This window comes from Penaeus chinensis, chromosome 5, assembly GCF_019202785.1.
Source record: "Penaeus chinensis breed Huanghai No. 1 chromosome 5, ASM1920278v2, whole genome shotgun sequence".
NCBI classification, from domain to species: Eukaryota; Metazoa; Arthropoda; class Malacostraca; order Decapoda; family Penaeidae; genus Penaeus; species Penaeus chinensis.
The window spans coordinates 37,692,928-37,707,927 of record NC_061823.1 but is presented as its reverse complement, the minus strand read 5'-3'; the positions used below and the strand labels follow the sequence as shown (position 1 = coordinate 37,707,927).

General features: G+C 36.7%; 1 protein-coding gene across 5 annotated transcripts in view; it reads left to right on the top strand.

Moving 5' to 3' along the window:
* Window positions 1-15,000, top strand: part of LOC125025936 (sodium/calcium exchanger 1-like) — a 147,484-nt gene that overhangs the window by 132,070 nt on the left and 414 nt on the right. For 2 of the 5 annotated variants that reach the window (XM_047614277.1, XM_047614280.1), the window contains exons 4-8: window positions 2,014-2,113; window positions 5,064-5,186; window positions 8,115-8,273; window positions 13,361-13,532; window positions 13,767-15,000. The exon at window positions 13,767-15,000 is cut by the window's right edge and continues 414 nt beyond it. In XM_047614277.1, the coding sequence (XP_047470233.1) occupies window positions 2,014-2,113; window positions 5,064-5,186; window positions 8,115-8,273; window positions 13,361-13,532; window positions 13,767-13,971 (759 nt within the window). In that variant the 3' untranslated portion in view covers window positions 13,972-15,000. Of the gene's footprint in view, window positions 1-2,013; window positions 2,114-5,063; window positions 5,187-8,114; window positions 8,274-9,646; window positions 9,877-13,360; window positions 13,533-13,766 lie in introns of those variants that run through there. The other 3 variants (XM_047614278.1, XM_047614282.1, XM_047614281.1) reach the window with 3 other exon arrangements.

Here is a 15,000-nt window from a genome sequence, read left to right as displayed (position 1 = left end):
CAGCATTTTCCGAGAGTTTCTGTGCGATGCGGAGCTCCCGGTAACCGAATGACCAGTTAATTCTTTTTGTAGAGGGCTTTTCCTGCCAGCGATATCACTGCCCACTTCGCTTATCTCAGAGAGCTCATTTGGTAGACCGATCATGCCCAGTGGCTGGTTAGGGACTCGTGGAAGAGAGAGGAAAGTCATTTTTATTTGCGTTTTTTTTTTCTTTTTTTTTTTGAGAGAGTAATTATCACCGATCTTTTTTTTGTTGTTGTTGTTATTAAAGATAAGTATTGTGAATTGTTTCCTTGGTATTCTTCTTTTTTTACTGAATCAAGAAGGAAATCTTATCAGTGAATTCCACATTATACATGTATTAAACTGGAATAAGATTCCCAAATGTCAAGGCTTCAGTAAGTTAGACTCTGATCAGTAATAACATAAATAGATTTAAAGAGGTTACCGTTTATCATTTAAAAAGACATTCGTTATGAAAAAAACATTCTGTTTATCCATTTACATGAAAATAGTAAGTATAGACGCTTGCGATTATCATTCATGTAAAATAACGAATTACATTTCTTCTGCAATCCCTTATGATAACATCAAACAACAACCAAATCCGGGGAGCGTTAATAATACAACTTAGGAATATAAGTCTCATCAGTGGTTTCGGTTCCTCTCATGCCAGAGGAGGCTGCATAATCCCAGACCACTGCCAAGGGGAATGGCAAGGCTGCTGGAAAAGAGCCTCAAAGAGGGGTTCTAGCATAGCATAGCATAGGGTTTCCATGACCTAGGTTCAGCTTTTAAAGAGATTCCAGTACTGAGGATAAACTTTCCATTGTTATATACTATCCAAGTTAAATATTTACTGTGTTTACATAGTTCATTCAAGTGAAGAAGTAGAAAAAAAAGGTTTTCGTTAATCAAACTGACTTGCTGAGAAGACAAGTCGGGGAGAAAAGAAGAGGTCTGCGGGGAATTTAAAGAAAATCTGATTAACTTTTGGTGGTGACTCGGTCGGGAATCGGTCGCCTTCATGACTTACTCTTCTGGTTCTCTACGCAGTAGGGATTTACCTCATACTTTTCCCCTTCTTATCTGCAGTGCGGACATATAATTCACTGGAGATCTGTAGGAATGTGAAAGTATATTTTACGATAAATTTGGAGGAAATGTGCAGCCATATCTAAATTCTCAGTACGATGCTTATGTTGGACCAAGCAGTAACTGTCTCCAAGGAGTGTCCTTTAAGAAAGTGCTTCTGGTGCGAGTGAAAATAAGATTTTATTGTAATTTGTTGTGTATACAGGTATGTATGAAATAGAGTCAATTATAGTCCTTTTTTATGTGTGGCCAACCATCACTTTATCGAGTCGTTTAAAAGTCACGTATTGTAAAGACTTTCAAAACGAAATTCCTAAAGCATAGGCTAGACCTAGTTCACCCATAGATGATATGTGGCGTTGTACAAACCAAATGAGCTCTCTGGACCTGCTTTTGTCGCTTGTCGGAAGGCAATAAAGATACCTGGTAAGAGAAAAGAAGACACGCTGCATTAGATAAAGCCGAGTTTTCGGTATCCCTTCGATGGGTTGAAAATGCTATTCCAGTAATTGAAATGCTTCTTAATAACTTTGGCTCTTAAGTCGAGGTGTATCAGCTGGAATTATAATAGTCTGGCTAAAGGTATTTGCTTCGAAAAATAATGCTTTTTAAATCTGTCTCTGTTTACACCAATATTCAAGAAAGGTCTCTTGAGCATTGCTGTGAATTGTTGATATAACTTGGCATCGAAGACCCAGTAGTTGAGATGCTAATAGTGGCTTTTGAAATTATAATGAAAAACAACAAAGATATCCAGACGTAGTTTCCAAAGACAGAGGTACTGCAACACCCCTGACTGGAGAGTACCGGCATACAAATCTGTAAATCTGAATTACTGGTGGCCATGTGGTAATCTGATGGGCTGTGCATTAGGTAGTTTGATGAGGCTGTAGTAACCTTCCCCCCCTCCCTTGACAGAATATGGTTGACAAGTTGGTGAAGAAGGCTAACGCATCTCTCCTTGTTGGAACCTCCTCTTGGAAGGAACAGTTCAGTGAAGCCATCACGGTCCAACCTGGTAAGTCCTGGAGGTTCTGGTTTTCTCCTTTTATATTTCGTAGAGGGAAATTATTCTATGGTAGAGGGAATTGATATCTGCGATAGGGAGTAAAGTCTTTATTTATATCGTGTTTGATCTCATGAATCCATGCATGGAAATTAAGTTGCTCTTTTCAAAGTAATCGAGCAAGATTCTAGGTCCAAAAGATCAATCATAAAACTTTGTATTCAACTCTTATAATGTTGCTTTTTTTGTATCTTAATTTAAGGATTACTGAATGGCCCTCATAACTGTAAATATATGTAATGATAATGTGTATTTTCCTCTAGTAATCACTGCCCTACCATCTCATTTCACGTGAATATGCGGTTCTAGTGGTCTGGTTGCTTTGTTCATTCATCATCATCCGGATTTTTAATTGTTGACATTTTCTGGGTAAAATAATAAAAGTAAGTAAAAAGTACACTGAGTCATTTCGAAGTTCACAAGTCTCAATTATCTGAGATCGTGCTAGCAATTTATGCATTCTGTAACGATTAAATACTTGAATTTTTGCGGTGCGTTAAACATCTATAGCATATTATCTCTTACTAAATTTATAAAATTATATCTAAAAATCAGTACAGAAGTGATAGCAAATTGTTGACTCTTTGAGTGTATTCTTGTTCAACTTCAAAAATAATGTTTACAAAAATTCTACATTATACCAATGCTAGCTTGTACTACAAAACTCAAAACTTTTGCCCAGCCATAAAAACATCAATTTAATAAAGTATTCGCTGCTAATGACCTTAATTGTTGACGCGGCAGATAATTTTAAATAATCCATTTGTGAGTCTCTTCAACACACATCTGTTCATTGATTCCCTCATGGTTTTATCACAATGGATGAGAGCAGCCATACCTAACAGCATCACGACCTTTCATGTGACAATACGAAGTGGGTTGCCAAGTTCTAAGAATAGTCTTATATTAGTGTAATGTGGCCAGGAATCCTTAACAGTGTTGGTTCTGTTCAGTTACCTATTGCGGCTTCCTGATTTGTTACTGTAACCTTGTGCCTGATCCTTATAATAAGGTGGGTGCTTCTCTCGTTGAGTTTTACTCTAGGAGAAGTTCTTGTCAAAATCAGTTTGCAGATTTCATACATGATTATTTTCAATATCTGTAAAATGATGATTTAAAAAATTCTACTTTTGCATATACATATTTTCTGGCCATTTCTGAGGTATTTCGTTGACACAATTTCCACCTAAATATGCTAACTATGCAATTCCTTCCCTTGCCTTTCCCTGCTTCGGTGTCGCCTCCAAATGGTAGGTGAATGGGTAAAACTGATTATAGACCAATATTATCAAGTTTTATTTGTCTACCTTATTTTTAGCGAGTTAGAACCAAAATTCACGTTAAAGATATTCCCCGTGAATTTGGGTCCTTGAGTAAATTGATATTTATTCAAATTTTTTACAGGAAATTTTAAACTCCATTTTAAAAGATTTTGTTTTACAAGTAGAAGTAGATCGTTAGTTTACTTTTTTAACTTAGTAAATTCCTTTATTATATAAAGATAACTTATATGACAGTCATATTAGTCACTAAAATATGCACAGTTACCTAACATTATTATAGTCTTTGGCGAGATTCATTTGGTCGACTAATTCGGCTTATTGTCGGTAGAATTAAAATATATATAGCTATCGTCATCTAATATATAAATATATATATATAGATAGATAGATAGATATAGATATAGATACATAGATATAGATATATTACACAGTATAACTAAATGATTCTTGCCAAAAATTGGATTAGACAATTGTTGATATATATATGTATGCATATATTATCTCTGATGATTTTACAAAATTAATTATGGTGTCATATTCTAACTGATAAAAAATAAACATGAATATCATGTATATGCTCTTTATATAAGCTTTGCAAAAAAAATAAATCATAATAATTGCACAGTCGTTGCATAGTGTCTGCCCTTATTAGAGTGGTAAATTTTAGTTATTTTCTCCCCTCCCCCCTTTCACGCAACCATCTTCCTGCATTCAACTATGGTAGGTATTCCTGAAAAGCGCCTCCGGGTTTATTAGAGAATGGTTCGTGTGTACCGAAGTGTAGTCCAAACCTCTATGATTATTTCCCATTTGTTTCTCTCTTTGTCTTTGTCTAACTCAGATTTTTTTTTTTTTTTTTTTTACCATCATGATTTTTGACTATTTTTTTCTTGCAGATCTTATGTGTTTTTGATTTTTTTAAGTAGTTTTGTTATCTGTTATAACAAAACAGACTTGTTTAACTTTTTAAAAAAAACTGCATCATGTCAATGCAGCTTTATTGTCTTACTGTTTCATTTTTATTTATATTTATTTTTTTTCCTTTAGCATCGCCACAAGTGATATTGGCGACCACAGTTATTCTATTTTTGTTTTTTCTCTTATGATATTCTGCTATACTTGGAGTATCACTGTTATCTAAATTTTCACGTTGCTATATTTGTTCTTTTAATATAGATTAGATGTTGCAATTTGAGTGTGATGCCTGAACTTTTAATTTCATAGATTAAGTACTGAAGTTATTTGACTGTTATATCATTCAAGAAAGTTATGATATTAATAATAAATTGAGCTTATCTTAGCACCATTTGTTTGATAACTTGTAACGTATCACAATTCTTAACTTGTCTCCATTATGTAATCTCTGTCTCACTGTAGCTTCGCAACTGTATTTCTTAATTTAATATGTTAGCCAGATTTTATTTGTATGTTGCTAAATATAATACTAAATTTTAACCTACAATAATCAGAAGAAAACGTAATCGCGTTTGAACGGGATAATGTCTAGTCCCAAGTCTCGCTAATTTTCTTTAATATTCTTTCTCTCTCTCTCTCTCTCTCTCTCTCTCTCGCTCTCTCTCTCTCTCTCTCTTTTAACTCATCTTTGTATATTCTCATAGGCGATGAAGATGAAGAGGGAGACGAAGAGGAGGAAACTGAGAAGCTGCCAAGCTGCATGGATTACGTCATGCATTTCGTCACCGTTTTCTGGAAGATTCTCTTTGCCTTCATTCCTCCTACAGGTAAGACTCAACTCGATTTCGTCCTCTTTAAGATCTTCAATTTATTAAAAACTGAAAAAAGAGATTCATTACGTGAAAATTTGGTTTATTTAGGATGCTCAGTTAAAGTAAAAAATATATATATATATAAAACAAAATTGGTTCATGTACATTGCTCTTCTAACGTAAAACATGTATATGTAAGACATGGAAATATTAAGTGATAGATGGTTCATTTGAAAAGTGCTTTCATACTTACCAAAGTCTCGTTCCTTTGTTTTCGCCACATTTAGTTTGGTGCAAATGTGGAAATCTACTTTTAAAAAAATCAAGAGACATCAAATCCTTACAGATGTTTAGAAGCACAAGACTTTTAACAAAATCCCTTAATCTTTGCCAACAGGAAGAGATAGGTTATGATAAGATGTGATAAGAATTAGTATTAAATAAGATAAGGAAGATGTTGAATTTATCCAATTGCAGTGGATTAATCCAGTTTTTTAATCTTCTCTTTCGTTTTGTGTGTTTAAACTTGTGATGCATTCTTTAAAGATTTTCAAACTCTATAGTGCTCTACGTTTATCATGATATTGCGATTCCCAGATAGTTTCCTTCTTTGTATTTCTCCATATCTTCATGTTTTATCAAAGAGTTCTATTTGATCTTGAGAATGTTAAAAAATGAATTTCCTTTTCTTTCCGAAAACTTAGAGGGGAGACTTAGGACATTAAAGAATGCACGAAGAAATCTCATTCAATATTTCTAAGAATAAATTTACTCCAGAATATAAAAAAGTCACTTATTCCAAATCAATATTTCTGAGATTAAGGTCGGAGCTTATTAAGATAAGATTTAGTTGTTTTTCATTATTGTCATCATGTCTTTTACGACATCTATGGGTACGGATGTTGATTAATTTAATTCCCAATGATTGTGTGTAATTATATTTGTTTGGAGAAAGCGGTTCGCAAATTATTCATGGTGGTTGTAAATTTTAATGGTCAGAGTTTTAATTTATTAAGTCTAGTACAAAAACCCTAGGAATATGAATTCACATGTACATAAATCTTACCAAATTTTGAGAAACCCACACACTCATGATCTATCAACAGAATGGGTTCAGTCAACAATATCATTTATATGAAATAAAATGTTATTGCTGCTTTTGAAAATTATTATATTTTTCTCCCGAATATCCCAGAATCATTTTTTTTTTCTGCTTATATACTTTTCATTTTAGAAACATCTTGATTAGAATAATTTTTATATCATAAGATTTCTTTTAGATTTCATCTTTCCATTTTGCAATTCCACTGGTTTATAATAGATTCTAAGGAGTGATATCGATGTTCTTTTAATGTACTTGTTGTTCGTAATTATGTATTTTATTTGTTCTTTTTGTCTTTGTATAAGTCAAAACAGAGTTAATTTCCAGGCATTAGAAAAGATAAATATATGCTACACATATACAAACACACACATACGTGCACATGCATACGTATATGTTTATATTTACACACACACACAGACACACACACACACACACAGACACACACACACACACACACACACACACACACACACACACACACACACACACACACACACACAACGAAGAAATTTGATATATATTTGAAAATCACGATTCATTATTAGTGTTCGAAATGGCCGACGAAACAAACTCTTTTTTGACATATATTTGTAAATTTCTAATCACACCCGAGATACTTATTTTTTTCCTTTATTCCACAGATCACAAGTTTACAGACAGATTTTCCTTATTTTCATATTGTACATGATACATTAAAAAGTATTTTCTTGTTCTCAAGGTGTTGGTGACATTAACGTGAGACTGAGTGAGAGAGTGAATGAAAGCTTCTTACGTACACATCATCGTGTACCTTACTGTAGTTTTGCTTTTAGTAATTCCTGTATGTTACATCTTACCATGGTTCAGTATGTTCAGACTTTGTATTCATATTTGTTATTATTGCTAATGTTGTAGACGTGTCTTGTTACAAATTCATGTTTCTACCTAACGCTGGTGATAATATGTACAATTACTTTTATATTGTACTTGTATACACGATCAAAAATAGAAAATGTGGGTATGTGTTTGCATATTTGCATAAAAACATGTATACACATACATATATACGTAGATATAAACAATGCATATATACATACACACATGCACACAATTTCACATACGCCTAAGTATTGTGGTGAATATTAATGACTACATAATTATACATTTCACCTTCTGTAATTTTGTTGTATGTTTTTTCATACAATCTGTGAACTGTTTATTAGATTTTTATTGTAATATGCATGTCATATCTTTTAATCAGCTTTTGAGATAAAATCAATTTTTTCAAGTAGTTTTAATCAGCTTCAGCATTCTCTAACTTTAAGCCAGCAACCATATTGGATGATCTGCATTCCTCTTTTAGGTCATGTGAAAAATTTTATCAATCTATTTAGCTTCTAGATCCATTCACTTCTCATGCTTGTTTTCTGCTGTTGGTGAAACCTTTTATTATGTTTGAGTTTTGTCTTTCTGTTTATGCGTGTTCATCTTAGAATTAAAAGATCGGTGACAAAATTCAGGGATCTTCTGATTTTTTTTCTTTCTTTTTCTTAATCCGATTTTCAAATCTGTAATTGACGTGTAAATAGTTTGACATGGACCTTTCAATTTCATATTTTGATGGTTTCTCAAATTTGGCCTTTCTACTGTAATCATTCCTGTAGGTTTACAGATCATTCTAAAAGAGGAACACAATTCTGAGGTACAAAATATCAGAATATTAGTAATCAATGTGTCTAACAATCGTCTAAATGTGAGCAGTAACAACCTAGAACTTTTGTCGATTCACCTCGTCATGAAATGCATCTGAATATTTTTTTTTTCTCTTTCTCTCTCCACAATCACTCCCACCCCAACAGACATCGCCAAGGGTTACCCAACGTTTATAATCTCTATTTTGGGCATTGGTCTTCTTACTGCCTTTATCGGTGACTTTGCCTCTCACTTCGGCTGTTCTATTGGCCTGAAGGACTCGGTGACAGCCATTGCCTTTGTGGCTTTGGGTACCAGTGTTCCAGGTATGTTGAGGCAACGCGCAGGAGGGCTTGAGGTTGACAGACTGGTGATTGCAATACCCACCTCCTTGGTAACTACTCCTCTGACGGATATGGTTATACCAAGTCTGTTTCCCATGTAACAACTAGGGCTTGGGTATGACTGAATATCCACTGATCTGTCGAAGTAGTTTCCAAGGTAGATTTAAAATCACCAGTATTTTCAATTTAAGAAAAACAAACTTTTATTTGAATCTGTATTTGCGCCATTTAATTTTAGATTTTTTTTTATGTGTTTTGTTTTATTTGGGGTATGCCAACATGGCGTGCATACGTTTCAGATAAAAGAGTCCCTTTTTTTTTCTTTCTTTTTTGAGTTCCAGAAGTTGGAAACCATGTGTCTTGCCCTGGGATTAGTTTAACCGTGTGTGGTATATTATGGTCGTATTCTTTTCATAACAATTTTCTTTTACCCTTGTATCCCCTTGCATTCTCTTCCTCCGCCCTCCAATTCTTCAGAGCTCGTCTGCCATGTCCGCTTAAATGTGGCATGAAATGAAGCCTTTCACATTTATCTCACTTTTTGAAAGTCTCTTCTATCATTTCCCCAAGACCAAGTTACTGCAGATTTGTTCTGTCTTTTTTCTTTTTCTTTTTTTTTTTTTTTCTTAAAAATCGGTTGCCATTTGCTGCCAAAGATCGATCCTACGTTACAGACAGGAAGCGGCCGCTTTGAGAGCGTGGTGTCCGTCAACCGAGATTATTCCTGTTTTAGAAATAACTCCCCCTGTATATAAAACTCAAAATCATTTTCGAGATATTCGACTGTCTATTTTAGAAATAACACGCTTATTATCAGGAAGATGAGCGTTTTTATTTTTTATTTTTTATTTTTGTCTTTTATCAAGCAGTTTATTTCACACGAAACCCGCTTAGCGCTAAGAAGTACAGTCCCCAGGAAAATAATCTGCCCTGTGATGAGAGATCTCGAGATCTCCGACTCCCTACGAATCGGCAAAAGGAGTCAAAACTAACTGAACCTCAAGTGTAATTTTCACATGCGCATCAGCACCTGGTCATTTCATTTTCATCTTCAGATTACCTGGAGAAAGGATGGCCAGGCTCGCACAAAACCACTCATATATTCTCATATCCATGTGAGTTTGCTGGAGACATGACACGGCACCTCACCCACTTAGTCGAATTAGTTAGAACGCAGTATTAACTTCACTAACAAACTGTATGACAGGAGTGAGTATCCGTGGGTTTTGAAAGGCTTCACACTTCTCTATTTTCATTTATTACACAACCCAAACAGGTCTTCCAGAAAGAAAAAGACAAAACTCCTGCTCATGTCTTGTGCCTGTCTTCTAATCACTGACTTTTACCGAACGCAGACCTGCTGCTTGGGTATCCTACTTTCGTTATCAGCATTCTCGGTATCGGAATGGTCACTGCCCTTATAGGCGACATGGCATCACATGTGGGCTGTACTATAGGCCTTAAGGACACGATTACCGCTATTGGATTTGTCGCGTTGGGCACGAGTGTTCCAGGTAACTTGGTAGAAAAAGAAATGAGAAATGAAAGTAGTTTTCAGGTAACTCTGTAGAGAAATTAAAATATGGTGGTTCTCTCAAGTCACGGCTTTCCTGGATTTTTTTTTCTTCTAGAAAACGGTTTCTAGAAGGTAGATGATAACCTCTTAAAATTGTCCCATAAATATGTTTATTTAAGTCGCGCATCCGTGGAAAAGTGACTACCTGTCGGTATTACCAGTGAGAGAAACCACAGAGAACTATCAAAGTGGAATATTAGTGTCAATAATATAGTCTAACCTAGTCGGTTTGGAATATTGTCAGTAGTTCGTTAACGATAAGTGATTTTTTTTTTTTTTTTTTTTTTTTTAAGAAAATAACAAAATAGAGTCGTAGTGCGTGCGTGTGAGGGTTTATTTCGGAGAAGACTTATGATTTCTTACTTTGGTCTGTAATTTATTTATATATTTATTTATTTTTTACTTTTTCTTCCTTATTCCTTATCTCTGCTCTTAATTCGTATCTTCTCAGCATCAGCAAATTTTCCTGTGTGACTTGCAACCATGTGATTTTTTCCCCTTTTTGTTTCTATTTATTTTAGCATTTTTTTCGGCATGTCTCTTGGCCATGGAGTTTGTATTCTGCGCATGTCTCTGAAGAGCACTTGAGGATTTCAGTTTTGATGGTGCTTCTGTGTGACTTGGATGGTGCATCTCCCATAAGGTTTTACAACTTGTGATTACTCCCAGACTTGTGCATGGGTAATGTGGGCATGCTTTCTTGCCTGCAGAGTGTCCAAAGTTTATTTTAGTTAAACACATTTTCTCTCTCTCTCCTTCTCTCTTTCCCCCCCGCCGTCCCCCTTTCCTCCTCCTCCTCCTCCTTCCCCTCTCTTTCTCTTCTTTTTTAACGGAATGGTCTCCATACCTCTTTCACCACGGAAACCCACACTGACGGTCAAACGCACAGCATTAGGAGGCGGATACCCGTGTTTCATGTGTTCAATATTTGGTATCGGGTTGATGACTGCGGTCATCGGGGACGTGGCCAGTGGCTTGGGCTGCACCAGCTTCCTGAAAGACTCGGTCACTGCAACCACTTTCGTTGCTCTGGGAACTTCTATGCCAGGTACACTGCTGGATAAGTGGCTTTCGTCAGTACCTCTCTGTCCTCCAGTGTCAGATGTGCTCTAGCAAAATTGTAGAAAGGAGAGAAAAATATATATCTGTAAATCTACTTGCATTGCCATGTGGGCTACCCAGTTTACTTTAGTTTTCCTTCCGCGTAAGCATACTTGCTATATTTTGCCGTATTGAGTTTATCATTTTGGTAAGTGAAGACTCTACCCCCCCCCCCCCTTCAATATTTTGAAAATCAAGATAATTAATATGCTCTTTAAGATATGAGCAAAAACAGTGTAATTCTCTTTTTCCTTTCAACCATATTTTGATTTGCAATATCAATAGTTAGACATCTTTGAAAATCATCCGCCTTGATCTTATATCAACATTGCACAACAAGGCATTTGTAGATTTCCTTTCCTTTTCCCACCGTATGTCCTACACTACATAACAGTAGTATTTTTTTCATAGAGCCAAGGTATATCCCTTAAGACCGTTATTCCTGTAATGTTTATGCTAGATGAATCAGCCCTAGTCAGCATATGTAAAAGCATTGAGCAATCTCCTTTACTTGGCTAACACGGCACAACAAAAACCAAATTAAAACATCTACGGATAAGTTGTAATACCTCTCATATGTTATTCAGTTACGAATTAGCAATGCCACGCTTGTATTTACCGAAGGATTTCCGTCCACCCCCTCACCCCCTTCCAGTACCCCCCCTTATACCCTTACATGCCTCATCTCGACCTGTTTACATTGTTACTCACTTTCCCATTCCAGGTGACACGAAACCCCTTCATGCATTGGCTTTTCCTCACACTTCCTACACGATCCAACATCATTTGGTACCCGACTAAGACCTTTGTCATTGCAGCGCATCCTTTCCGAGAGGGTGCTGTAAACCTGCTATTTGGTCCTCTAAGATAATTGCTCTGTATTTGGCCGTACCTTGACTCCTGGCTGTAGATGGTATATGGTTGACGCCATAAGTAAATTCCTTTTTTTGAAATAAAATGGTTGGAGGAAAATATGATATAATGTTAAACCATTCATTATTCTTCCTAGTTTGCAGAAGTTTTCCAAGATTGCAGCACCCTGGTGTTACACTGTCCTATTGCTGTCTTCACACTTGATAATATTGATAATTATAATATTGTGGACTTAAGCCTGATGCTGGTTTCCCCCTTAACCTACATCCCTTTGTAATGACTATTCGGCCATTATTGCTAGTGTGTCCTTCATCAATTTTACGATTTTGTAATTCCTCCGTTCCTACTAACTCTCAAGCTTACAGGTGCTGCTTGCTGCTGCTGGTGTTAGTACTAACTTTTTTTAAGAGCTAAATACTGCTAACTTAGACACGCAGTGTGGATGGTGCTATTATTTTCATAATCTTGTCTCTCTTGTATAAACCTCAATACATGCAGAGTGCATGTAGAACCATCCATGCTACTGCCGCTTGCAGTTCTCATCACCTTGAGGGTCACGTAGAATCTAGTCTAACGCTAACATTTGACTAACATCACCCCACACAGACCGGCAAGGTGGATGGTCGTGTTTTATTATCTCAATTGCATCGATTGGATTTTTGACTGCATTAATCGGTGATGTGGCCAGTCAATTCGGCTGCACTATCAGCCTTAGAGACACCGTGACGGCGATTTCTATTGTGGCGCTTGGGACGAGCGTTCCAGGTAACACAAGCATAACCCTAACATTTGTCATGTTCGGCGATGATAAGCAGTGACTGCTATTCAACATTCAATTCCTACAGAAGAGCTGGTTCAAGAAATAATTTCTGGTTCATGATCTCTCTTATAAATAAAAAGTCATGAGGATGATAAACATATGTCAAAATTTCCTAATTTTGTTAATTAATTATCTTTGCTCATTGTAAATACTTTCGTCTGATGCTTAAATCATGAGGACAAAAAAAATTAAATTCTTGTTGGAGTCTGTAAGACCTCTAAAGCGTCCAGACCTTTGCTGTTGTAAGTGCACACCAGCTGTTTTTAGTGCTTGTTCCTAGACCATTAGCATGGCATTGTTGTTTCATTTATTTATGCTTTCTTGCTTTGAGTATTATAAATGACGTTATTGTTATTTAATTTGATAAAGATTAACACTGCTATTTTACTACACTGCATATTGGGGTCAAATCCCTTTTTATGTACGGATATAGGAATATTACCAAGCCCAAACTTTGTCAGTTTTGTCAATTAAACATGTCTATAGTTCTATTAGAAGCTTTCAGAATTACCAATATGCCATAAACTTTTAGCATTTTCTTTCATTTCTCTTACTCTGGAAATATAAGTTGCTTAAATACTAAAATGCAATCAAATGAAATAATAGTCTAAACAATTAGGATGAGGTTTACAACGTAGCCTAGTCCAGAGCAAGGTTTCCCAAGGGTTTATCTTAAGGCCTTCCGCATTCCTCCTCCAGATACCTTTGCCTCAAAGGTGGCCGCCCAGCAGGATCCCTACGCTGACGCTTCTGTGGGTAACGTCACGGGCTCCAACGCTGTCAATGTGTTCCTTGGTATTGGTATCGCATGGACCCTTGCTGCTATCTACCACAATGTCCAAGGAAGAGACTTTGAAGTCTTGCCTGGCAAGTAAGTAGATGGTCGGAGGACGGGGTTGAATGGACTGTTGAGATATTTATGAATTTATCTCTTTTTTTCTAGTTGGTAGGATTTGCTACTAAAAATGTGTCATTGTTCTTAATTGATATGGATAATATACTGGTAGATAGAATATGAAATTAAAATATTTCGTCATGTAATAAGAGAGAAAAAACATAACGCGAGATGAGGTTCCCCATACTACAGCCAGTCGTTCCCTTGCAGCTTGGCCTTCTCAGTCACACTGTTCTGCGTGGAGGCAGCAGTAGCCATTATGGTGATGATGATCAGGCGACACCCCAGCGTCGGCGGAGAGCTCGGCGGGCCAAGAATCCCCAAGATTGTGACGTCTGCCTTCCTCGCCTTCTTGTGGGTCTTCTACGTGTTCATGTCCTCCCTGGAAGCGTACGACATCATCCCCTCTCTATGAATAATCCGTTCCGGTTGTGAGGACGTCGCAAGGCTGATGGGCAACGTGCCATGGCGGGCGATGAGGTTCTACCGCGACCTCTGTCCGAGCTTGGCCGGTCAAAAGCAGCGTAGACTAGCTAACCATTGCCATTATCCGCCGTGCGGCCTAAGCGGCAGCGTTGTGTGAGTGACTACTACGTGTGATGTCCTCCACTATCACCACCAAAACCTCCACCTCTTCCACCACCAAAATTACATCCGGTCCTGTGTCATCCAAAGGGCCTGTTTCTAGCTGTCATGTCCACTTGCTCTGTTTATTTTTTATGTTTTTATTTATTTGTATTATATGAGGCTGGACGATCTACAGCCCTCTATGAGCCTGTTTATACCCTGTGGACGTGATTCACGAGCATTCCTCACTAACAGTGCCGTACCTCTGTCTCATCCTAGCACAAATTTCAGTTTTTGGCATGGCGGTGCTTGTGGATGCTACGGGAGACCATTAAAACGAGGTTATTACAACAATAATCATATGCAGCGACTATGACGGAAGCTGCATATGGTTACGATCAAAAAAACAAATACAAAATAACACAAAACTAAAAAAAAAAAAATTGTACGACTACTTCCTCCATAAGTGTAAGTAGTAAATGAAATGATAGTCATGAATGGTTGCTATGGTGACAGCATACAGTGGCTGCTATGCCACAGCTGTGAATAGCTATACTTGGTAGCCCTTGTTGCTCTCATAGCCTCTCTTCTGATAGCCACCATGACCATGTTCACAGTGGTGTGTCGGTCGTGTCTCTGGTCGCCCACATCCGTCATACGTTGGGAATACTTTGGGTGACCAAGGTGTCCACTGCCCCATACACTCGACTAACACCCAGCACTTTCCTCTTTAATAATGGCCTACTCTTACAAACTCTTGAAAAAAAATGATAAAAAAATCAACAAAGAAAAGTCTACCCTCATTCCTTGTATGTTATCTTTTAAGTTGTTTTATTTTTCTGTTTTACCACAAGTGGGTTTTGTTTCTGTGGTTGTA